Below are 27,223 nucleotides of genomic sequence, written 5' to 3'. Positions count from 1 at the left end.
TCCCCCGCCCACTGCCCGTTGACAGCTGGGATAGGCTCCAGCACGCCCCGCGACCCTTGTGAGGATAAGCGGTATCAATAATGGATGGATGGATGTCTTGCCTTGAAAAGCAATTGCATCACTGATTTGAATTGTTTTTGGGGGTGGGCAAGTATGTACTTTTCCCCCCTCATATCTTGCTCAAAAACTGGATAAAAAGGGCCACAATATGTTGGTATCATAAAGCTGCATATGCGAGCTAATACCAAATGGAATAAACTATATACTGTATATTTTATCACTGGCTCATTAAGTCCATACACAATTATACGCCTCTCCCAAAATAGATGCATTCCCCACCACTTCATTGTTTAGTGCGAGCTGGCAAATAGTGTGTTCTCATAGCAACAGTACAGCCCATAACTCCCTATAATGCAGCTATCAATAATTGCTGTCATCATCTGAAATCCTTGTATGGTGGTCAGTTGTATTATTGTTTGGGGTGCATCTTAGCAAGTAGCTGCAGAGGACACATGGTTGTAAACATGCAACGTGTCCAGCTGATTATTTCAACTGTTTAGCCTCGCAGACCTCTTTGTCTGTAACAACATTCCTCGACGCTGCATTCTTGCCCCCTATCTGTCTGTGTGTCAGCAGATGTTATGTACATGCCAAACCATTCCTTGCTCACATGTCAAGAAGGCCAATTAATATTACGGTTAGGAAGTAACCTTTGCTCACCATACAGGCTGCCATATTTGTGTGATAAATCTAATATAACCACTAACTTTTCTTTGTCTGCCTTGGCTTTACTTCAAGACAACCTCTAAATGTCTTCATCAGTAGCCTTCATCCCTTCCCCCATTTTTTTTTGTTTTCTCTGACTTTACATTCCTTTCAAGTAAAAACAGTGTTACTCAGTGGTGAAAAAGTCAGGGCCTGCAAGGTCTTTTCTGCTGGCTTCGACGCAAGCGCCTACATTTACAACCTAAATGCAATTCAACTTGTTCCATTCAAACTGCGCTAATTTAATCCCAACAGTTTATTCTCTTTAACATTTCTCTTGGTTGCACTGCTTTTAGTACATGGGGTTGTTAGATTTTGTTTTGTCCTATCAAATGTCAGTCTCTTGCTGCCCTGTCAATCTAATCTGCCCAGAGTATTCAGAATGATCCATAGACTGTTTCGTTAGCCAGTCAGATTTCTTTCAAATGTATCCTCAACAGGCCAGGGTGTCAACATTTTTGTGTCCTCTGATTAGTTGCTCAGAGCAAAACTTGCAACAGTCAACTTTGACTTCGGCACACATATCTGTAGCAATCTGCACACAAGTTAATCAGTTGCACAATTATGCTGTGTTTTTGTATAGTTTTTATGGTTTCCACAACGGAGTCGCTTGTTGTGGTATTGAGCGGTGGATTAAATCGGGTAAAAACATGCTCAAGGCCCATGTAACCGAACCCTTTTACATAGTTCCACAGGGCCCTCCATTAGGTCAACATGACCTTCACACTGTAACATGATCTCATACAACAGATGTAAAAGAATTCTGCCTTTACCTTTGTTGCCAAGTTTATTATCGTGATTGTACAGTAGTTGTCAAGCAGTCGAACAGAAAAATCGACCTTGACTTGCTAGCTAATGCTTTTAGCCGGGCAAACACATTTGTCAAATTGTTTGAATCGGACCAGTAAGCTTAACCAAGGCCCCCGCCCCAAACGACAAAATCAAAACAGATATTGCCATAGCCATAGTTTTTGCTTTCATTTTTATTTGTGCAAAGCATAAATACAAGTGTGGAGGTTCATGCTTTCTGTGCTGCAGTAGTTCAACGTTTTTCAGTTTAAGGATTCAGACCAATAGTGTTGTAGTGAATGTCATCAAATCCACAACACGTGCATTACAAGTATATCACCTACGATCACAATCTTAGTTATTGAACATTACAAGAAGTCAGTGTGTTTAATTCCATTCGGTTTCTATTGTCGTGAGTTGGCCCAGAATGAACATGAATATGAAATATTCAGCAACAAAGGCATTTTTTTTTAACATAACATGGAAATGAAATAAAATAAGCAAGCAACTTTGGAAAATTTGCAGGAAAAATATATACAGTGTTGGATTCAAAATCATGATAAAGTTGACAAAAGAGCCATAAACCAGTGTTATTAAAATAAGCACTTAAATAGGGCATTGGCCAGATCAATGGTAGCTTCAACCAGGGGTGGAGCCAGAACGTGGCTAATGGGTGGGCCTGAATAATTCTCTCACTTCGCACAATCCTCCTGTCCCGACACATCATATATTCAAATAAAATGACAAACCGAATAATACGAAGTTCATATCTTCCTTAGACAACCACAATTATGCCATTTTTAATATTCAATAAAGTAAAAAAAAAAAACCCACTTAATTTCATAATTTACTAAAAATGTCAAAGTATATATTTTTTCATGAATCTCATTGGGTGGGCAGTCCGTCAATCTGGGTGGGCCTGTGCACACCCAGGCCCAGCCATGGCTCCGCCCCTGGCTTCAACCAGTCCCTCTTTACTATACTGTAGATCATTCCATTCAGAATTGTGCTAACTGTTCAATACTGCCCAAAAAATGAAAGGATATAGCTATTTATAACTGTATACGAGGATATATAATGTAATGACAAACAAACCAAAAACTAAGACGCATTCGATTAAATGTAACAAAAGAATAAAACTTGGCTCATACGTTCATGTGAAAACACCCAAAATGATGTTTTTTCATTCTTATGGACAATATTCTGATGCACGCTTAGTCCCATTGCATCTCCAAATCATGTCAACTACAAACATGTATACAAGTTCAAAAAGAAGGATAACTCAAGTATTTAAAAAAAAAAAAGCATGTCAAATAAAACAACTCAAATGAATCCCAGTTTAACACTGAAGTACTTTTTTTTTTTTCTCTCCAGTCCTTTGAGATCAAAAGTGCTACACTGGACATTTCAACACGTGGATAATTCAGAATTGAGTCAACTGGCACATACAGTAAATAGACGATGATGGGCGTCATTTCCCTGTATTCTGTGTAAATCACACATATTAACAGCCACGACTCTTATATAAACAATATGAGGTAACACAGACGGTACCCTTCGCTGGATCACATTTTGGGGGTTTCCAAAATCAAAGTAAGTGGCTCACAAAAGTCAGACACTACTGTAGACTGTTGCATGGATACAGCGCTCAACAAATTTATTAGACCACCACCCAATGTAAGCTTAATGCAGGGTTGCCAACTAAATCACTGTGGCGCTATACTTAGCGAGTCAAATGTCGCTAGATTAGCTGCTTCCAACTAGCGGGCTTGGAAAGGTGAAGTATTTTTTGACTGGACAATACAATATTACTTACTTGCAGTATACTGCTACTTGCATTCCTGAACAGAAAATACATTTTAGTGGATGAATGCCACACTAAGAAAAAGTCTGACTTCCAAGTACGTCATGATCTATCAGGTGGTCTAATGCATTTGTGACACACTGCAAGTCCATCAACCTCTTGAGGTAATTGCACAGCTTTCAACACAAAGCTACATCAAGTAGAAATCATCTCAACAGTTAATGTAAAATATGAAATCATAAAAATATTGCCTACTGATGAAGATGATTCAGTATAATGACAATCAAAGATGCATTCTCCAAGGAGAGCAGTTGCATGTTTGTTTTGATTTTCATGAAAGCAAATTGACAATTGTGCAATTAGGTTTTGGTTTTTCATCTCCAAAACAAAACAAAAATGCACAAGTGGAAGGACAGAGAATCAGACAATTTCAATGTTTTTTCTTCTTCACCCAATACTATTCTGCCCTGGTTTATAGAAAATTAGAGACATCATTTATAATTCATTTGCCATGGAACTGTAAATAACGTATATCAAAACATTTCTTTCTGAATTGTATTGACACATAATTCCCCAATGGAGAGTAAGGCAACAGTTTATCAAGGTCATAACGCATAGATGGAATGATGTTGAGCTGCATATTTACTTATCGCAGTTATTCAAGTTCACACTACGAGTGTACCTAGCTGCGGGCAGAGCCATGTCAGAGTTAGTGTGCTGTTACATACAACGACGGCTAATATAATACTGTATATTATACGACGGCTTCACATTGGTGATTTGACTCGGATCATGTTCAACCCAGAACAACTCCTATACATGGAAATACAACATAATCCCTTTCCCTGGCCAAAATAACATGGCAAACACCGCCATTAAAACCCCAAATTGTATCGTAATCCCACCAGCAAAATGGTCCATTAGTAACAGAGAGGGCCAGGTTACTGGTACTTGGAGGTTTATATATTATATACAAAGTAGGATGCTCAAGTAAGCAGGAATCTACCACAACAAGTTCACATTTTGCCTCTTTCCCACAGAATGATCAATACATATACATTGATGCAATGTTAATACCTCCAATCTAGCTTCAACTGAAATCCATTTTCGACCTGCTTCAGTCATCGCATATATTAGTTATATTCACTTAGCAATGCAGAAGCAAAGATAGCCCTGACAAGATTACGTGTCAGGGAGCAGTTGAAACGTTGAGCTGCAGCGGAATTTGGGGTGTAGAGGAGCACCCGGACTTGTGATTCAATTTGGTACCGGCGGCGCCAGCGGCAGCCAGCAAAATACTCCTGTGGCAGAGTGTAAGTAAAGCATGGAATCTGCATCAGCCAGTAGGATCTCGCTCAGCTCACACGGTCGTCCAATCCTCTCGCTCCGTTAGACAGCCCACATTTTCTTCTGCTGGAAGTAGGCATCAAATCTGTCCAGGGCGTATTCCTACAAGGAAGAACATTTTCAGAAGACACACATTAGATGCTTAGGGATAGCATTAATTCACTTTGCACTTTTAACATCAGTATTGCAGATGACCATAAAACAATTTGCCTGATTTCAATAAACCAACACAAAACAGCTTTTTAAAACAGTTTCTTCAGTGGCCATTGGTGTGTGCATGTACGTTTTTCCAATAAATTACAAGATTCGATTCTTAAATGAACGTTGACATGATTTCAATCCATTTACTATATCCCCCTTCATTATGGTTGAGGGTAACTGGAGCCTACAGTAAGGCCTATTCATATTGAAACATGGACACAATTCTCATCTTTTAGGCCTTAAACACTCCCGCAATGGATTTGAAAGGAAATGAACAAAATGTTCTTCCAGCTTTAATTTGAGTGTATTTACATTCAAATCAAGTCAGTGGTGTAGGAGCTATAAAATATGCCTCCCACTTTTCAACAGACCAAAAGTCAGAGTTGGCATTCCGTCAATACCGACAAAAGGTCCGTCAATCCGTCACTGACGGAGGCCAATTTTGCTGACGAATGACACCAAACTTTAAAAACTGACGGACTAAGAATCGACAGAAGTGGGTTTTCTGCCGTGACCGGAATCTTCACTAACCCTATCAGTACCGACGATCATCTAGGCCGTCACTGACGGACGTCCGTTTGCCTGACGACCAGTGTTGGGCATGTTACTTAAAAAAAGTAATTAATTATAGTTACAAGTTACTTCTTCCAAAAGGTAATTCAGTTACTAACCCATTTTACTGTTTTGAAGAAGCAATTAATTACTCAGCAAACTAATTATAATATTTTTGTATTATGTTCTATCTGTAGTGTAAAAGATGCTTATAATAGCTCAATAAAGAATTAAAACAAGATATTTTTGAACATTTGTGATTTATTTGAACTCAACTTAACACATCCATAGAAATAAAGACGTTTATAAAATAAGATAATCCAAATAAACAATCACACAATTAAAAAGATATAAAGGACAATCTGGCCATTAGGTAGTGCTTGCTGTTAGGTAGTGCTACTTGTGTATTATTACACAATAAAATTGAGCTCTTTGTCCAACACTTAAACATTCAGTAACAAACACACTGAGCGATATTCATTTACTGCTATACAGTGTCTGTTCGATGCTTGAGACAATCGGAAGAATGCAAGCATCCAAGTCTATTTTTGCCCGCACGAAGGTGAGACAATAGCCGGGTTTACATGGAACTATGTATTCCGATTAGAAAGGATCCGATTGACCAATCGGAATGAAAATGCTCCATATTGGAATAAAAAGGCCAAATTCGGATTCACAGGGGTGGTATATACCTTTTGCCAATCCGAATGAGAGTCATGTAAACACTTCAATCGGAATGGCCAGGCTGCGTCCGGTCGGTGCATGCTCTGTCTTGACGTCAATGCGTAGTGACGTCGTTGTATACGCACTTTAAAATGGCGGCGTCCTACCAGAGCTCGCCTGCGACGCGAGAACTTGTTTTAAAGTACTGATAACTTGTTTTCAATCAAGATGCTGCTTCAATAAAAGTGTTAAAACAATCGCAAATACTGTGCTAAATAAATCAAGAACACCATCTTGATAGATCACGTAATGTTTACATCGATCTTCGCCTGTCACACGGCTGTAACACGGCTGATGTGATTAACAGGGTGGAGCAAGTAAATGGCCGATCGGAATAAAATCACGTCACATGTAAATAGGTGACCAGAGAGCTTCAACGGAATGAAATAATTCCGAATGACAAAAAAAGTCCCCGTGTAAATCCGGCTTATGATGTAAACACGCGTGCACGCGTTCATGCTTGGTCTTACTGTAGTTGTTAAAACTCTCTACAGAACCACAACACACATAGGAGCGAGTCTAAGTAAAAAGCAAGGTTTTATCTTGTTAGATATTGTTTTCTTGAATTTTTGCTCTGGATTTGTGTCTGTCGCCTTTCGGCCATCATGACCATAGACTGCAGCTGTTCATCGATTAATTTGACAGCTTACAAATGTTAGACCTTGGACAGAGGTCTATTGCGTTTATGAGCGTGTGACGCACAAATTAGAGAGCACAGCAAACACTCAGACATTTTCACATGTTGGTTGACATGGCAGTCTGACCTGACCTATGCCGACCAGTTCTTAACAAAACTATTGACTGCTCCATTCGGCAGGTCAATAGTGCTTACTGTTTATTTTACATATTCATTTCAAGTTCAGTTGCCTTTCTTAACCTTTAACCTAATAAAAGGGTAAAAGCTGTAAATTGCATCACTCACCAGATATCCAAACTTGATGGTGGATAGCCGGGCCTGGATGATAGACCACAAGCCCCAAAAGAAGTGGGATGCAAGAGAGAACCTGTGACCCAAAGCAAAGCACACAGACACTTGTTTTGTACCCTATGTTGCTTGCCATTCTCATGAATTGCCTTAAAGTGACAAATGTGGTCCGTTTACTTACCTGTTGACCTCCATGTAAAGCTCCTCCTTCATTTTCATTTGGTCCTCTTGACTTAGGTTGTTGAATCCTTGATCAGACGCACTCAGGTAATTTTCAATGAAGTGGAACTGTACAGAGACAGCACAAGGTTGCAAAAGTCAGTATTTGATGCGCAAACCACTAGTGTGCTCACGGCAAAAGCCCATTACACATATCCCACACACCTGCTGAGCCTTGGAAGGATAAGCCTGAGGATTCACTTTGTACAAAGGAAACTTGTCACAGTTGTAGTCATACATCCACTCGCAGAAATGGTTGCCAATATCAAATCCCCTGCAACAAATGAAAAATATAGTTCAGAAGATTTTTGTTCCAGTAAAATGACCTCATATTTGCCCTATGATATACAAATCGGTCAAATTCTCCACATTGGCGTCGGCGGACCGGATATTACTTTGGTTTTCATTTGGGTTTATCCAGCAGTAATCTACTGTAGCAGGGGATCAATAAAGTGTGTGATTCTACAGATAATTATGTTACAGAACCCAACATCAATGCATAAATAAGAGTCCCCGTCCAACTCGGTGTGTGTTTTCATGCACTTTCCTCTACTTGAAGAGGGCATGAGGTCTTATTTTTTAATCAAGGTTCACCTCTTTGTTGTTGGGCTCCCTGCACTGAAGCCCCGCGGCTTGTAACTGTTAACATCAACAGAAACACAGCAGATGTATTGGGGGCCAATTCCAGAAAAGCTTCAACCAAAAAAACACAAACTGAAACAACTACTGAGAAGAACTACAAGAACTGCCAAATAATTATTTGTAATGAATGGCTTTGAAATGTTATAAAATATGCTGAGATTTTCACTTTTCATTTTTCTTTTGCTGTTGATAACATGGCTGCTGCCATTTGTACATTTACATAAATCCCAGTACTTATCAGATTAAGTGTCCTGCACCTGTGAACGTACCCAAAGCCCTGAAAACATCAGTTACACTATGTAACAAAGTCAGACACGTTGCTCATTCAATTAACTATTCCGTTCCAGTATGCACAGAAGTGTGTTATATAAACATTTTTTTTTTTTCAAGAATATGGTCTCAGGAGGCCCACCAGGTGAAACACAGCATTCTGATTAATATTGCGTTTGTGGAAAATGACTTAAGTAGCAAAATCCACCCGTTTTTAGCCATCTCAAAGGGCGGCCATTTTATCACTTCTGTCGACTGAAAATGACATCACAAATGCCCAGTGCCCAGGTAATGACCAATCACGGCTCAGCTTCAGAAAACAGGTGAGCTGTGAGTAGTCGTGATGTCATTTTCAGTCAACAGAAGTGACAAAATGGCCGCCCCCAGAGATGGCTAAAAATGGGTTGATTAACTCTTTTTCCACAAACGCAATATTTATCAGAATGCCTTGTTTCAACAAGTGGCCTTGCATAGAACAAAATCTTGAAAAAAACATGTTTGGATGGACTTCTGCTTTAAGTGTGGTTGGAGCCCAATTTGATGATATACCATGCCCGTGATGACAAATCCTAACAAATGTATTTTATCATTATTTGTTTCAATTGCTTGTATTCAAATGCAATTCATTCTCTAGCAGATTTCGGCTGAGGAGCCGTGACAACGCGGCTCAATCCACATGGCCTTCTATACAAAGTAGGTCACGTTGCATTGGACAAGCATACACAAAGTATACAGTAGCTATACAGTATAGTAAGGTTGCGTGTCCATTTCGAGGTGTTTTCTACCAGATAAATTCAAGAGCATGCGCACACAGGATACATGTGTGGTATGCCATTTGTGTACAGTACGTCACATGACCACAGCATATGAGGAGCCTTAAAGGGGCTGCGCGAGGGTGGGGTCAGAGGGACAGCTGGGGGATGGGACAAAAGGACTGTGGGAGAAAATGAATGCTTTGTCTGCTATTCACTGAGAGTCGAGACCAGCGTAAGCTATTGGGTTTACCCTTGAAATCCGTAAACAATGATACAGACGCTCTCAAGGACAAGACTGTCACCTCTTTAAAAACAGAACGGCAAACATAACGCACCATCATTGCATTAGGTCCGGATAGATTCCCTCTATGAATCCACACTGCTTGCTCTCACTGGCCTGCAATTCTGGTTACATAACAACTGTAGAGAGTATTTCGACATCGTGAGCAGTAAGGTGGCCATGAATTATGACTGCTGGGATAATGTATTGATTCCATCCAGGCTGTGTGCCAGGTGGTGTTCTTTTGCCTCTCCTTTGCCCCATCAATCTACATTTTTGCTGAGTATCTAGGTTGTGTATGGGCTTTTAGCGGTCTGTTTCGTAGTCCGCACGCACACATACTTGTGGATGCACAGCAAGTTTACTTCTAGGATTGCAAACTTAAAAGACGATGCGGGATGATGACTGATCATTTCAGCGGTGTCGGTCAGTAAGTCTGCAGACAGTATTTGTATTAGACTCTAGGATTTTCTGCTGAAACTTACATTAAGGTTAAGGTTCTCAAACAGTAATTTGGCTATTGTTTTAAATGACCAGATAGTAGCAGTTATTTGTACCTTACATGATCTCAAATCTTAGAGCGGAAGTCAACCCAAAGATATTTTTTTCAAGAATATGTTCCCAGCAGCCCCACTAGTTGCAACATGGCATTCTGATTAATTTTGCACAAGTTAAGCAGTAAAATGCACTCGTTTTTAGCCATCTCCGGGGGCGACCATTTTGTCTTCTGTCGACTGAAAATGATATCACATATGCTCACAACGACCAATCACGGCTCAGATTCGGAAAACAGGTCAGCCGTGATTGGTCGTTGTGAGCAGTTGTAATGTCATTTTCAGTCGACAGAAGACAAAATGGTCGCCCCCGGAGATGGCTAAAAACGAGTGCATTTTACTGCTTAAGGTGGAGTGCATTTTACTGATAAATATAAAACAACGACCAATCACGGCTGACCTGTTTTCCGAATCTGAGCCGTGATTGGTCGTTGTGAGCAGATGTGATATCATTTTCAGTCGACAGAAGACAAAATGGCCACCCCCGGAGATGGCTAAAAGGTGAAGTCAATGCAAATATTTTTTTTCAAGAATATGTTCTATGCAAGGCCACTAGTTGAAACAGCGCATTCTGATAAATATTGTCTTTGTGGAATAAGTGTTAATGCACTCGTTTTTAGCCATCTCTGGGGGCGGCCATTTTGTCTTCTGTCGACTGAAAATGACGTCACAACTGCTCACAACGACCACTCACGGCTCAGATTCGGAAAACAGGTCAGCCGTGATTGGTCGTTGTTTTATATTTATCAGAATGCCCTGTTTCAGCGAGTGGGCTTGTATTGAACATATTCTTGAAAAAAACATGTTTACATTGACTTCTCTTTAACAGAAGAAAAGGCGAATTGATTTGTTTAAAATTGTCAACGAGACAAACGCAGTTGTTATACTATAACACTGCATCATAAAAATAAGAAAATCAAATTTTTAGAAGAGAAAAAAAAGGGACAATAAAATGTTTTGGTTTTTTTTTTTGCAATTGGGCTTGGATTTCTTTTATTTACAATTAGTGAGGAGTGTGCAAACATACCTATAGTTATAGCTGCTGTACTCAAAGTCAATGAGCATCAGCTTCTGTTTGTCCAACTGATGGTGGTCTTTTAGTAGCAAGATGTTTCCTAAAGGAACAAATGCAAATGTTTTACATCGCTGTCTGTTTGTCAGCTTAATGTCAATTTTACCACTGTTGCACAAATTAAACATCTGCATGATTCTACCTTCTTGACAATCATTGTGGCAAAACACCACTGGAGAGTGGGTAGACTCCAGCAGAGACCTGCACATAAAAGAACATCAGTCATGCACTTCACAAAACCTGTGTTACTATGCTTTAGCTACATTTTATGGTAAAGGATTTATTGATTGAAGGATTTTTTTGCTGATTGGCAACAAACGTACTCAGTGTTATAAAGGTCATCTGTGTAGAAGAAAATATGACCTCATATACCTGCGTCATCAAGTTAATCACCCATTAATGAATATAATCATCTTAAATATTGTCCGCTGATAGTGTAGTGGTACACACGCCTGAGTTGTGTGCGGGCAGCGTGGGATCGACTCCCGCTCAGTGACAGTGTCTATGTGTGCCCTGCGACTGGCTGGCGACCAGTTCGGGGTGTAGTCTGCCTTCGCCCATTGACAGCTGGGATAGGCTCCAGCAACTCCCCGCGACCCTATATAGGATAAGCGGTATGGAAGATGACATGACATGACAATCATCTTAAATATCACAAGAGCTCCAGCGATTTGTTGCTTTGTTATCTGGTGGAATTTAGACTCACATTCTCACCACGACAATAGGTAACAGATATTACATAGTTGAATATGAGGGATGTAATGGTTTTTATATTCGTCCTGAGAAGTCTTCGGTACGGGCTTCACGGGTCGGTGCACGCAGTCATACGACGAATACGTCTGATTGGTGGCGAAGTCAACGCTCGAGACCAAGCGACCACCATATTTGTTGTTTTAAGAAGAAATAGATCAAAACAAATGTAGAAGAAAAATGGTGAGTGTGGGAGAAAGCATGGAGCTAAATGAGGCGTCTGCACTATACAAATCAGCCGTTTGTATATTGTATTATATATATATAGTTTACTCAGCCGGGAACATTTCGGCTTCCGTACTGTGGCGATGGAGTTGCAAGGCTGCGAGCGGTGGAGCGAACAGGAACTGTGTGTCGTCGTTGTTGGACCTCTGTTTGGTATGTTGCAGGCAACACTTCAAACATGCTAACATCCCCCCCGATACAGTTGCCGGGGGTAGAAAACAAAACCCGCTCAACACCAACAACTTATCCCTGCTACTTTTAAGCAGCCTGGAGAAATGAAAGCATACAGAGCCAACGATATTCGTAATTACTGAAGCAATCGGCATATACATAGCAACATCTATGCGCCCATATGCTTTAGTCGAGGAGCCGGGCTTCAAACGTTTATTAAACATGCTGGAGCCCCATTACAATGTTCCATCCTGGGCGCATTTTAGCATGACCGCGCTCCCTGTCACATACAATCGCACAAGAGCCGTGGTGAAGCATGAGCTGTCCTCTGCTGCGCCCTAACTCTTAGAACGAAGTTAAAAGTTACTAGTTGGCATGTGCTACCTGACTTTATCTGCAACCTCATTCCATCCATACAAGAAAGGGGAGGTTTCTGTGTTTTATTATTATTATTATTATTATTATTACTATTATTATTATTATTATTAATGAACACCCTAATGCGCAAGTTTTTATTCTATTTTTTGCCTTTACAACAGGGCATGTTTTTTGGTGTATAGAAAATTGAATTGTAACTTGCTCTCTGTTAAAACTAAAACCTAGTCTTATGCATTTGAGACTTATTGCTGTACCGAACCGTGACCCCCATACCGAGGTACGTACCGAACCGTGACTTTTGTGAACCGTTACACCCCTATTGACTATATATCATCACTTTCTTGATGTTTCTTTACATTTTGTTGGCAGATAGTGAAATCCACCACATTCACATACCCACGTTTTTGATTGTGTAACACCAAATTAAGAACCACATACTTGAGCCAATCCATCTCCTGCAGGAGGTTGTAGCTGAGCAAGTGGTTGAAACGCCGCAAGTGAGACTCTCGGGTGAAGTTGAGCCTCATGACTTGGCTTAAGTACCTGATGACAAATGCAGATAAACACAAAAGACGTATTTACTGCACATGTCCATTATGCAGTCAGCACAATGTAAAAGAGGTGCCAGGATTCTCTCAATACTTGCATGCTGATACACTGTTAAGTGGATGTCACATACAGAAAAGTAAAAAAGGAAACGGGACATACTTTGAGCTTTTTAGTAGTAATTTACATGTCAGTGGTGACAGAGATGACACAATGGCAACAAACCCTTGATGAAGATCGTGCTGCGACCCAAAGAGTGTCTGCTTTATTTCTAAGAAATTATAAACAGCGCTATTGATACATAATATATTTGTCTTAAATGCAGACTTTTCACATCTGTTTTCATTTGTTTCGCCTCAATTCCACCTTTATGAGTGAACCGACAGAATTAGTTTTTTGTTCCCTTACAATTACACCTGTAATATGTGGTGAATATTTAGTCACAAGATCTAATCTATTCATCTTTTAGTTTTAAAGATTAAAAATTATTTGCACTGAGTGATTTAAAATGAAACTGCAATCATGCTGCAATATATGAGTAATATGAGTACTATTTTATTACCTTGCACGTCATAAAACCCTATTTTGGAACTTTCCATGAAGAAAAGTGGGACAGGACGATGGACTTTGTCATTACACACTGACAATAATTGTGCAGTGTAATCTTTGTAAACACCTACTTGACAAACTTTGGGTCAGTTCAAACAGAAGTACGAGATGATATCAAAGATGATTTCGAAATGTAAACATGTTATCTTTAAAAGTGGGAAATGTTGACTTAAGGTACAGTCTGTGTTCACTAATTGTATAAACAAAGCACGCAAATAAAGACGAGGTAGGATGTGTTAGTTGTTTTTTTGTCTTGACCAGCCAAAACTTGATCTACGGCATGTAGGAAAACTACTGGACGTGCACAATATGTTATAGCCATAGCCTTTGTTTGAAAAAAAAGGCACAAAATAAAAATTATGTGTAGTTAGAGCTGTCATGTTGAAAAATCATCTAATATGAATTTCTTGATGAACTAACCTGGAAAATCTCTAATGTCTTGGATACTGTTGTGCCAATTAAAAAAAAAAAAAAAAGACCATTTCATGCCGACCTAAAACACCTTGGAGGTGCATTACGAGAATAAAGACTTTGAAATCTAAGTGCGGGAAAGAGGAACGTAAGTGGAGGAAAACTAAACTCCAAGTTCATCTTGACCTGTACAAACAATGCCTTTTGTAATTTGAACAGTTAGTAAAAGCTAGACAACAACACGTTTCTGAAATTATTAGTATTAACTATACACGCATTCTATTCGCTATGGTTGATAAACTCAACACCTCGTCCCAAAATCAAATAGTGTCAGAACGTCTCTCAAAAGACAAATGCTATGAACTTGCCTGCTACTTTAGTGATAAAGTACAATCCATCAGCTCAAACGTTGTCACAAACCAGCAAAATTACAAAATGATGCAGCACTTGAAATCAACCAGGAATAATTCAATTACCATGACAGAATTTTATACAGTGGATAAAACAAACATATTTAATTCAGCAGTTGAAACCATCAACTGGCTGTCTGTCTAAAAGGGTTCAGATCCCACTAAGAGGAAAGCAGTTACTTTGTGACCTTTGAAAGTTTTGAATCTGATTGAACGGCATGACGTGGAGTTCCTCAAGGGTCAGTCCTTGGACTCTTTTGTTCAGTCTGTATATGTTACCTTTGGGTCAAATGCTTCAGAACGCTAATGTTGGATATCATGGTTATGCCCAAATTGGTCACATCAAGTCTCAAGTATCCTGTTTGTGTTCCTGTCAGCTTGTAACCTGCTACCTGTCCGCTATTTCCACAATGTTCATGATCGATTGAGTAAATTTACACCATAGAAAAAAATCCATTCTAATCCATATTCAAGTGCTGAGTTGTTGAAGTGAAACAGAGTAAACACGAGGAGGTACATAGTGAAAGGACAATTCTCAATTCCAAGCGAGGCAGTTAGACATCTCCTGCAAAGTGGCCAATGGGTCAGACCAATAAGCACTCAATTACAAGGAGTGTCTGAAGACACTTTTGCTATTATCTAATTTAATATCAAATAGAATTCCTGGATTTTGAATTAAAATATGGTTTCTGAAGAAGAAAAATACAATAACAAATACATTCTTTTACTTAACAGAAAAAAAGTGTTTGATTGCGCCAGTCCGTGTTACAGCATACGCACAATTGCGAAATCGGGAGGATACCACCTCTGCTTCAATTTGGCCAAGAAAAAAAAAAACAGAGTAAGTTTAGCACTTACTTGTCCATGGTTCCAAACAACCATTTTGGTTCCTTGTTGAAAGGCATTTTCATTCCATGAAACTTGGCCATTTTCTCTGCAACCTCTGCCGAAATGTTTGGGTCACTCAGCTCACATGTTTCCAACTTACGGCTCTGTCAATACATAATATGTTTTATTTTAAGGCATGATTTTATATTATCTTTCATATGCACTGACTGGCTACAAATTTATAAGCAAATCAAATACAGTACAAGCATAGTCTCTCTAAATGAGCTAACCAAAACTCTCCGTATGACAAAGTGCAATTCTACAACACTGAAAACCACACTACTACAACTATTACAACAAAATCAAAATAAAAAAAACTATTAATAATGTACACATCTCTGACAGTGTCAATCTATACTCAGAATTTTGCAAGACAGAATATTTGATTCAGTTGTGGAGGCTTAGATTGTGCAAGTGTGCATCAAGATGTGGCCAGTCAGTGTATTTTTAGTTTTTTTTCCCCCCATATGCCCAAATCTGATAAAATGCTAATTATTTTTTTGTACCTGATAATAACAACAGATGTTGCATGAGTCATGCACATACTTAGAATTCACGTGCTTGAATGCGAACTTGGAACTCAAGAGCACAACAAGCATGGTTCCCTTCCATTAACATTAACAGGGGTGCACATAATATTTTTCATGGGTTACTCACATGAGTACCATGAGATTGACTTTGGTACTCACTAGTGGTTCAACGGATCATATAAATCACGGATCAGATCGGTCACGGATTTTGAGTCACGGATCGGATTGTGTTTCGGATTATGCATAAAATAAGAATGTTCCTATTTTATACGTGGTACAGTGTATAACATACCAAGGTATTCTGACAGACATTTTGAGCTGAATGTTTTCTTTAAATTATTCAATGAGCAAGAGTGTTTTTATAAAATAAATGAAGACAAGGTTTTATTTGTATTTTTTTCATAATGAAAAAGACCTTGAAGTGCAATTCAAGGCACCTTCCTTCACACATGGACAGCGCATTACAAAATATTGAAAAAGAAGTTAAGTTAGCCAAGGAACAGCTGTTGAACTACCAGACAGGCACTTGCTAATGATACCAACTGCTAGCCACTAATGCCGGAGACTTGTGCCGTATCATACAATGACATCGTAATTAACTAGCGGTTTGTTAGCGTCCTAAATTAGTGACTGTATATGACTTCGGGATGGCGTTGTGTTGATGTAGGTGGCAAGCTGAGACGTCGAAAACAGAAGTCAAGTTTAGCTGTTACGCCACCACGGAGGTCAACTTCAAAGTAAAAGTCCACTAAGGCTATTGCATTGGCGTCAATGACGCAATGTATTATTTGGTGAGCTTTATTTTGAAGTTAACCTTTGCGGAGGTGGTGTGTTCGTTGAGTATGTTTGCAAAGCGCTCCCATATGCGACTTATGTGAGCCATGAGGGTTTTCAACTTTCTCTGCTGCTATTACAGTGAATGCGGACTAATTACGTTGGCTTAATGTGAACGCGCACAGTTTTTATTCACCAACCATTCTGCGGATCGCGCCCGGCCCTAAACGTGATGCTTGATCCGTACCTCTCATGGATCAAAGATGATCCGTTGCACCGTGTACAGGTACGCAAGGCGCGTTGTGACTCGCATGACGTTACGCATCCGTGATTTCTGTTGCGCATGCATACCTGCGTACGTTATGTGCACCCCTGAACATTAACATACATGTTAGCAATAAATGGTAACTTACAGGCACATACTGCTCCAGTCGTCCCTGAGGAAAAATACCGTAAAGTTTAGGTCCCAATTCCCTCTCTGCCAGGATTGCAAACATCACACTCTCCAGGACCATGGCCTCTGCCCCCTAAAACAGACATGTATTAACCATGAGTATGTCCTAGACAGCAGAGGTGTGCAGAGGTCTGACACTGCCCTAACGAGCAACCCAAACTTTGTGTTCTGTATGATGAAATGATGTATGACATTAACAAAAAGAGGACATTCAGAAAACTGGATGAAAAAAACCCCTAAAAAACACAAGATGTAGTCATCTGGCATAAAAACTATGCCAAAACGAATCATGCTAGTGACTCGCGGTGGCAACCTCCGATGGTACAAGCCAAAAGTCACGAAACCTCATTATTCCAACATTTGTGATTGTTAACCCACCTAGTTAGAATAATTCTTAAAAGTGAATGCCCTAAAGCACGACATGGTTTTCAACTTTATTATACCTGGAAAAAAATGTTAGTATAAATTACGGTTCATGAAAATACATCATAGAAAGGTTTTCTTTTGTATTCGACATGCATATAGTAGCTCTAAAGGCATGTCTGATACAGGCTGAAGTAAAGGTACAAGATGGAAAAGAAAGATGGAGAATGGAGTCCAAGACAAAAAGGCTGTGGTTGTTAGTTAGTTGGGTTCCCCTGTCAGAGCTGGGAGGGAAACACAGCAGATGGATTAAAACTTCCTGAAGCTCCTGATGCAAAGTAGAGAGCCTTGTCTTTCTTCCTTTATCTTGGTAATACACAAATCTTACACACCAACACACACTCAATGAACTCCGCCAGAGAGCCAAGGTTACCAGCAAAAATGGCATCTCATTTTGGTTTTGCCATCATTCCCTTCACAGCTTCATTTCACATCTAATTTTCACATGCCATGTAGATTTGGCAAGTGTGACAACTGAAACTCAAAAGACATTGCAGTGAGTCGTGCATTTCAATTAGATGTTACATGACTCACTAATGTATTTCAATTAGATGTTACATGACTCACTTACCAAATCTACATGGCATGTGAAAATAAAGCTATTTCTCACAGAAAATCAGAGCAATGCCAGTTTAGTAATAAGCGATGTATAAAGCGCTGCCACTTTGAATTCAGTGAATAACCTTGAGATGAATGGCTGCTGAGGCAGAACATTAGGATGATTACTGGGTTCTTTGGCCACCAGCCAAGGAATGTGGTGTACTGTACAGCAGGAAGATGCCTTGCCTTACAGGAAACAGATCAGCTTTGTGAGCTCTTAAACGTCACATCAAATCCTTTTAAACCGAATCCCTTGCAGCACGAGGACATTACCTGATAGATCTTAACATTTCCTTTTTCTGTAACCTACAAACGTATAACATATACTACTCTAAAAGACAGTTGTACATATTATGACTAATAAACTTTCAGGAATTAAACTCAAGTAAAGAGCAAAATTATGGCAGACTGTTAAAGTGTTCATTAAGAATCCTGCATTGCTTTCAAAACAAACATTAACAACCTATATTTCGATACATAATGCGTAGTCCGTTTTGATGGCGGTTTTACGTTTCTATTCAAACGGTCGAGCAGCAGGGGGCGAGAATATCAAACCGGCATGTTGTCGAGCAGCAACAACAATCAAATGTAGCAAGAAGCATCTCTGATTCAGATAAATCTGTGTGGTAGTATAGTAATTGCAATTGAGCCACAGTTGACAGCATGTAGCAGATGAAGCACACCCCCAAACCAGCACCAGCACCCAAAGACGGGATCCAAATTACTTCTGAAATGCTTCCACAACAATATTCCATGTGGTTTACTTGAAAAAAACATTTTTACTGAACAACATACTGTATATATCCTTAACAAAGACAATTTTAAAGGTGATGGACAATAATGTCCAATCATTGACCATTCCATAATGACGATGTATTAAGCAATAAATGTACAATTGTCGACATTTGTATAATTGTATATGGCTTAGATTCAAATTACATGGGCAAGAACAACGCCATAGAGGTCAAAGAACTGTATGTCCACTCAACTAAAACAATGACTCAACCAATAGAAATACAACTAACTACGTCAAGCCTAGAGTAATTTGTTCTGGTCCATGGGCTGCATCTTAATGAATGGTATATAATCTAACCACCATAGCATTTTTAAACATTTGTAATAACGGGTATACGCGGTTAACTTCAAAATACTCAACAAACCAACATTAACTCATTCACTGCCAGTGACGAATTTACTTGTCTTTTTACAGTCCAGCCATTCAATCCCAGGAACTTATTATATATATTTTTCCAAACAGAGTGAAAGAGGGTCTGAAAATGTCTGGTAGCGAATGAGTTAACAGCCACATAATTTAGACACCATGATTACGTATGGCTGCTCATAAGAGGCACATTCTTGTCATTGCCACGGCAGAGTAAGCTCCCCATTCTTATGTAATACTCTTATGCAGGGCTGATGTGGCTTGAAATCTCCAGTGTACATTATCTAATATCTCATAATCATCTTACCATGTATATAAATATTATTTCAGGTGGGTCGCATATTTACGAATGCTATGGACTCTAAGCTCCCAAGTGTTGCACACTAAGCATAGTTGACGATAGTTGATTCTGCATCCATCACTCATGAAGTCAAGTGTTACGTTTCCTTGTTCTGATTGAAGGTGGCGATGTTAAGCAAACATGACATAATTTTATAACAAAGAAAAAGGCGTCACAATAGTTCATTTTTTTTCACTGAGAGGATTTGATCATTCCTACAGTAGTCTGCATCTTTCTCATACTGGAAGTTGATCAAATCCTTGTCTGAAAGCTGATTTACATTCTGGGATCAGAACTAGTGTCATATATCAATGCTACTATATTATGTGGCTGGCCTTGGAGTATTCCAGCAGGTGCACTGTGAGCTATGTGACAGCTGCTCCTAAGCATAGGGGTTGCAATGCTTATCTCTTACTTAATGTGTGTCAATAAGCCAGTAGAGGCAAATATGATAGCTACATTTAACCTGACACAGAAACCTGATCTGAGGTACAACTTGAAAACCTAAAAGTCAATTATATGACAATGCATAAAATGTGGCCTCCTGCGTTGATGTTATGCAACACTGGTTGTGCTCTACATATGTCTAAGTTGAAGGAATACATCGCCAACGCAACGAGGAAACAGATACTGCACTCTGCTGCAGAGAAGTCTGATATAACCTCTAGTGTGTAAGCCAAATAGGATTTACATGGACCAGACACAGTGCAGACGATCAAGGTTATCTGTAGAAGAGTGGGGCAGCTGCGGCTCGGTCTTTTAGAGACTTTGCTACAGAGAAATAAGGGCTGCAATCTCATTGTTGGACCAAAACTAGGTCATTGGAAATAGCTGTTGAAGAGATGTTAGCTTCAAACTGTTCAGATGTCCTCGAACAAAGCACTGAAACCACCAAAACTTGGGTGCAACACTGGGGTGAACTACCTGCATGCTTTCTTGATCATTTTATACTGTACATGTGTTTGGACTGGTTCCGTTTGTAACACATGCTACATACTGCAGAGTTTGTTCAGCTAATGTTGGTGAATGGTAAATAAAATGTCACCATTCTGGCCTACAATCTAATGACTTCATTTCGATCACATGATGGAGGGGGTTGTGATTCACCCTCACAATGTGAGAGGTCTTCTGTGTGACTAAGAGGTCATTGTCGGGCTTGCGGGTGCCTCAAGCTGCTATCTGAAACTGAGCTCATTCATTTGGCTTTGTTCAATAACATAACTCCTGTTGAGTCATCCACTGCCTATTGTTCCAAACGGAATTTCCTGAGAAGCATTATGAATAATTCTCCAACAAATATTGTATTTATTTGTTTATTTCACACACTCTGAGGTGGAATCTTATAGCCCATGCCACTGTCACAATCTCTAGAAGTTTACAATCATGCTGCACAGACGGAGAGGATAAAGGTGTTGAATTAGAACTTAAAGTGGAAGTCAACCCAAGCATATTTTTGTCAAGTACAGTATATGTTCTATGCAGGCCCAATAGTCTAAACGTGGCATTCTGATAAATACTGCGTTTGTGGAATATGAGTTAAGCAGTAAAATCCATCCGTTACTGTCCATCTCAGGGGGCGGCCATTTTGTCACTTCTGTTGACTGAAAATGACATCACAGTTGCTCACGGCTCTGATAACGGCCAATCATGGCTCAGCTTCAGAAAACAGGTGAGCCATGATTGGTAGCTGCCTGAGCCCTGAGCAACTGTGATGTCATTTTCAGTCGACAGAAGTGACAAAACGGCCTCCCCTTGAGATAGCTAAAAAGGAGTGGATTTTGCTGCTTAAGTCATATTCCACAAACACAATATTAATCAGAATACCATGCTTCAACTAGTGGGCCTACACAGAACATATTCTTGAAAAAAAAAAAAAAGGTTTGGGTTGATTTTCTCTTTAAGTGCAGTCACCCAAAGGGTTCCAAAGACGTGTTCATCTCTATGACTTCCCGAAACAAGAGTTCCAGCACCAAAATACCATCACACTCCAACAAGGGAACTGACAATTTAGAGGGAAAAGTGTTTGCAGACACACTAGAGGGTGAGTGTTGAATGGGTTGTCAATGGACATAGGAACATGCTGTACATTGGCACCATTCTGTTACTTACTTGAAAGTGATTCTCTTTGTTTGACTGATGGGATTCCCCTTTATTACAGGACATCTATCAACAAAAGAAAAAGGAAGAACTATCCATCAATACATGAGAAGCCATCCATGAGCATCTAAACCGAGCCAAGCGCATGGCGCAGACAATGCAGTACGAGTTCAAAAACACACACACACACACGCGCGCGCTTTCCGATGGCTGCTTTCATGCATAACGCAATAGTCAGAAAAAGACAGAAGGCTCAAGTTGTGTTTTCTCAACCAACCTTGTTAAAAGTATTTCCTAAAGCTGGGCTAAAAATATGAGCAACTATTTTATGAATTCACTCACGGTACAATACTCCACTCACATATTTTCATTGCTGAGAAACACCACCTCCAGCCTAAGTAAGGTTTGTTTAATCATTAGTAGCTGTGCACTATGGCAATGAAATCAAACTGCCTTAATCGTATTAGCTTCTTGATTAAACATCAGTAATTCCTAATATGGGACACTGTTTTGGAGAAGATGGCTGTCGTTACCTTGGTGAAGGACACGGTGTCTCTGCTCTCAGACATCTCTAGCAATAAAAGCCAAGTTTAGATTAGACCCATTAGCACGTCCATAGCCAGCAGTTATTAACTAGTTCGGGTCTCATCAAGTCTGACATTTTGTTTTTGGTCATTTTTTTCAGTACTTCAAAAAAGTACCAACACATATCAGACCAACACAAGTCATTGAAACTGTATTACTCAAGCGTAGGGACAGCTAAATGTTATCATTTGAAATCTTATTTTTTGCTAATAGCGCATTTAGCAAAATGTGCCTTGCTAGGTTGCAGCCGTTTTAAGAGCAAAGAGAAAGACAAAGAGATAGAGAGATAAGTCAAGATAAAATGTACCGGTAGCTTTTGTGTGTGTAACAATTTGCACATAATCGATGAGAAAACCACAACCAGAGGTTGTGTCCATGCATTCCTCCAGTAGAGAGAATGCAGGGAATTAGCCCCGAAGTGCTAACTTCAAAATTCGAGTCGTTATACCTCACCCATGTTGCCGCTAGGGCTGTTGGGAGTCTTGAGCAGGAAAGGCTTGTTTAAGTTCACTGATTTTCTTTGACCAAAGTCCAACTACAATCTTGTATTATTATATTAAAAGGGAAGTCAACCCCACAATTTTCTTTCCAAGTATATGTTCTATGCAGGCCCACTAGTCAAAACATGATATTCTAATTAATATTGCGTTTCTGGAAAATGAGTTAAGCAGCAAAATCCACCTGTTTTTGTCCGTCTTAGGGGGCGGACATTTTGCTGTTAACTGAAAATGACATCACAGTTGCTCAGGGCTCAGATAACAACCAATCATGGCTCCGCTTCAGAAAACGTGGGCTAGGTGAGCTGTGATTAATCGTTACCTGAGCCCTGAGCAACTGTGATGTCATTTTCAGTCAACAAAAGTGACAAAATGTACTAAAAACAGGTGGATTTTTTCTGACTAACTCTTAATCCACAAACGCTATATTAATTTAGTTTTCGTTAAGACAAGTGAAGGCAGATAGAACATATTATTGCAAGAGTGCCTTTGGGTTGACTTCCCTTCAATTAAGGATAAAACATCACATTAATTATACATTGCTTTAATAGGGTTCCACCACTATGAAATACCACTGTTATCATAGTCATTGTAACTACATTTTGTGGGGTCTACCCTCTTGCATACATGAATATTCACTTTAGTTGTCACAGTTTTCAGTTTCAAATGTGCAAAAATTATTAGGGGTTGTTGATTTTACATATTTCATTCAACGTAAACCATGTTGTAATGTTTTCAGATTGTGTATCTGGGATATTTTTTCAAAAATAAAATCATACCAATAAACATGATTGCTATGGTCATGATAATTTTGATATTACATTTACATCCCGTTTCATCTCTGCTCGAGAGTACTTGCATGTGATACCATACTTGTTGACGCGATGGAGGGAATGGTTATCTTTGGAGTGGTTTGATGGTGGTGTTGGCATACTGTGGGATGTGTCAGCCTTACGCCTGCTGCGTTCATGAACTCTGGACAAACCAGCCATGTCATCTTGAGATAAAAATGTGTCTTGCTCTTTGAGTTGACAGTAACTGTGTAGGTTATGTCAAAAACCATGACCTAATAGCTTCTGAGCAATGATTAGAGTAACAACAGGCCCAATTAAACTCAGACAGATGGCTTGTTGTTGTGCGCCTTTACTTTCATTGAGTGGAGAATATTGGCATGATTGGACTTTTGCCGCTTGACTGCAATACTACAACTGTGAGGAGCTAAGCTCCAGCGTAGAGCCAGAAGCCGCCCATTCAACGAAAAATGCATTCGGAGGAGATTTGGAGAGGGACGAGAGCCGGTGTGAAAATGGAACTTAAGTGAAGCGAGAGAGCACTAAATGGGACAAGAGAATTGAACCAATTCTTATGTATGTGTGTCATTGGCCAATGGACGAACCATCGGCTGCTAGGAACTGTGAATTCGTTTGTTTACATTCAAACTCATCTTGTAGCAAAAGTGAGTTATGTCATGAACGCTATGACCGGGACATTATAGTTTCAGTGTCCTGGCCATCTATAATAGTGGTTATTGGACAACTCTGCGTCTCTCTGTCTCTCTCTCTCTCTCTCTCTCTCTCTCTCTCTCTCTCTCTCTCTCTGTGTCTCTCTCTGTGTCTCTCTGTCTCTGTGTCTCTGTGTCTCTCTCTCTCTCTCTCTCTCTCTCTCTCTCTCTCTCTCTCTCTCTCTCTCTCTCTCTCTCTCTCTCTCTCTCTCTCTCTCTCTCTCTCTCTCTCTCTCTCTCTCTCTCTCTCTCTCTCTCTCTCTCTCTCTCTCTCTCTCTCTCTCTCTCTCTCTCTCTCTCTCTCTCTCTCTCCTCTCCTCTCCTCTCCTCTCCTCTCCTCTCCTCTCCTCTCCTCTCCTCTCCTCTCCTCTCCTCTCCTCTCCTCCTCCCATCTATACAACATGTGCAACAAGAAGCAATTCAATTCTACACCTTCAGTATGCTAAATTCAAATGTAAAGGGATCTCTTGTATATTTTTACTTAAAGATATTTACTATTGTATTATTACAATTGTCATTTATGTTCTATGTAGCTGTGATTGTTGTTGAGTAGTCTAAAAATAAAATTGTGTTGAGTTGTTTTTCCATCTGGGCAATTGCAATCATGGATTCATCCCCCGCCCTCGCTTTAAATATGTTTCAAAAGTTGCTCCAGGTGACTGCCTGAGTACAATCACTTGGATGTTTAGAGGAGGAAAGAAAAAGACAGGAGAGGAGTTTAATACTCTCACCACACTGTAACTTAATAACCAGAGTTGTACTAAATGAGTGTGCAATACGACTTTGTATTAGTCTGAGATTTCAGAGATCTCATACTGTACCGTGTTTTTTGGTGGGTTCAACAGGGAACAAGAGTGCCCAAGGCACGCTCCTTTGGGAAGCCTACGGCAAAGAACACATGCATGTACAGCCATGGGGGTACATCACTATGTACGACAATGGCTAACACGTGCGTAAACACACAGAGACAACAGGAGTGAAGGCATCACTGCGCATGCATGCAGACACTATCATCAGCCTATGTCCTTCAGACACACACGCGCATGCACGCACACGCACGCACACACACTGTCACAAAGGCCTTCCATCTCTTCTCTCTGTGTCCCATCACACTGCCGCAGTGATCACCTTTTGTTTGTTTCTTGTCTGGCTTAAGCAACAACATGTTGTTTGAGCAGATACATTAGTAGTATCTGTCCTAAAGGCAGACAAGGCAACATTCATGTCAATTTATTTAACAAACTGTATATTACTTTACATTTCTGATTGACTGCTGCTCATCTTGAAAATAAGCCCCTAAAAAGATTTCAAAGTGTGCGCAGACTCGTAATGTAAGAATGCATCCTCGTGAAGAGCTTATCCCATTTTTGATTGTGTGGAGGTAAAAGCCAGCCATGAGCTGTTTAACAAATTACAATAATAGAGAAGACTCCCACCTGCAGGATGGCCCCATAAAGGCGCAGCAGAATGCTCCTTGGCTCATCCCCAACAGTGTCCACACTGTCTGGGAGGCTACACAGGAAGAGCTTGTTACTCAGCCCACCCCTGGAAGACACAGAAATAAGTCAGTATGATAAATAGACTAGAATGAACCAATGGCGAATCAGATCCAGCAGCCTGTGCTCTTTCCCTCCTTTCTTTCTCATTAGACTAAGTAAAATTATGATTAAATTGCATCGGTTGTGTAATACACGCTACCGCCTTTCACACAAGCGATGCGGGTTCCATTCCCACCCAGCACCCCAATGCCAAGTCACTGGGCCCAAGCCTGGACAAATGATTTACGTCAGGAAGCTCATCCGGCATAAGAATGAGAGTCACTCGAGTGACTCGCTATAGCAAGCCCAGACTGGACAAGCCAAAATAAAAAAACAACAGAGATGGGATTTAAAAGTTTGATATCATTGATGATGGTGACTGTTACATAAATTGCCTTCGACCTATGGGTAGGTTATGAGTGAACCCCAATTAATTCTGCCTGGCAACAGTGGCTTCTTAATCAGAAATAATGTGACCTTGAGTAGAATCAAGTTAAAATTTCTTGGCTACAGAATTTCATTCAGTTGGAAAGTTTCAATCATTAATTATTTTTGGTCTCTTTAGATTTGTCATGCATTGCTAACTTTGCATTGACATTTTTTATTTTATTCTTTTTAATGAGGAAGTATAATTATCTTAAAACCTTAATGATTGGTCCCACCCCATTAAAGCACTATTACAATTCATTTTCTTTGCTTTGAAATAAATGTATTCGGCTTGACAAATTTTTCAGCGACTACAGAATTAACAAATGACTGACGGGCAAAGCAAACATATTTACCGTATTTTCCGGATTATAAGACGCTACTTTTTCCCTAGGTTTTGAACCATGCGGCTTATAGACAGGTGCAGCTATTCTGTGGATTTTTCTTCCATCGCTAGGGGCGATCTAACCGGAATTACAACACAATTGCCATCAACAGGATGTGACTGCAGGTGAAGGAGTTCAACAGGCGAGGGCACTATGCACTAAGGTTATTGCATTATGTGGTATGTAGTATGTAGTAGAACAATAAAAGGTGGACATTAACTGACAAACTGGAGCTGCAGTGGGCAGTGAAATGAAAATAATGCTGCATTCACACCAATTCCGTTGGGAGTGTTTCTAGCGGCGTGTTTCAATTGGAGTCAATGTAGTATGGGCGGGCGGGCGCAGTTGCATGTGGGGCAGCATGGATGATGTGTTTGGAGCGGTGGGGCACGGAGCGAAGCACCGAAAATCCACCCATTCGTCCATTCATCGCGTATTAAACAAAGGAACTTTTTCCCCATTTCGCCTCACGGCAGCCAGTCAGCAACGGGCATACTACGTCACACAGCCACACAGCGTTCTGCTCACTCGGCGGCTTTTGTGTGGAGAGCGCAAAAAGTTTGTCATTGGCATTTTTGGACATATATTATATATATATATATATATATATATATATATATATAT

General features: G+C 40.0%; 1 protein-coding gene across 4 annotated transcripts in view; it reads right to left on the bottom strand.

Moving 5' to 3' along the window:
• Positions 1 to 1,730: 1,730 nt before the first annotated feature.
• Positions 1,731 to 27,223, bottom strand: part of chka (choline kinase alpha) — a 28,102-nt gene continuing 2,609 nt past the window's right edge. Inside the window, exons 2-13 of one of the 4 annotated variants that reach the window (XM_086028102.1) lie at positions 25,686 to 25,794; positions 25,071 to 25,131; positions 21,679 to 21,732; positions 17,004 to 17,117; positions 15,257 to 15,390; positions 12,861 to 12,965; positions 11,041 to 11,099; positions 10,854 to 10,941; positions 7,491 to 7,599; positions 7,288 to 7,394; positions 7,104 to 7,185; positions 1,731 to 4,807 (exon numbers count right to left, since the gene is read on the bottom strand). In XM_086028102.1, the coding sequence (XP_085884228.1) occupies positions 4,748 to 4,807; positions 7,104 to 7,185; positions 7,288 to 7,394; positions 7,491 to 7,599; positions 10,854 to 10,941; positions 11,041 to 11,099; positions 12,861 to 12,965; positions 15,257 to 15,390; positions 17,004 to 17,117; positions 21,679 to 21,732; positions 25,071 to 25,131; positions 25,686 to 25,732 (1,020 nt within the window). In that variant the 5' untranslated portion in view covers positions 25,733 to 25,794 and the 3' untranslated portion in view covers positions 1,731 to 4,747. Of the gene's footprint in view, positions 4,808 to 7,103; positions 7,186 to 7,287; positions 7,395 to 7,490; positions 7,600 to 10,853; positions 11,100 to 12,860; positions 12,966 to 15,256; positions 15,391 to 17,003; positions 17,118 to 21,678; positions 21,733 to 25,070; positions 25,132 to 25,685; positions 25,795 to 27,223 lie in introns of all 4 variants that reach the window. The other 3 variants (XM_086028100.1, XM_086028101.1, XM_086028099.1) reach the window with 3 other exon arrangements.

The sequence above is a fragment of the Filicampus tigris genome, chromosome 4 (assembly GCF_054856515.1).
Source record: "Filicampus tigris isolate MCC_2025a chromosome 4, RoL_Ftig_1.0, whole genome shotgun sequence".
NCBI lineage: Eukaryota > Metazoa > Chordata > Actinopteri > Syngnathiformes > Syngnathidae > Filicampus > Filicampus tigris.
The sequence above is the reverse complement of the archived record's forward strand: the minus strand, read 5'-3'. Positions and strand labels throughout refer to the sequence as shown.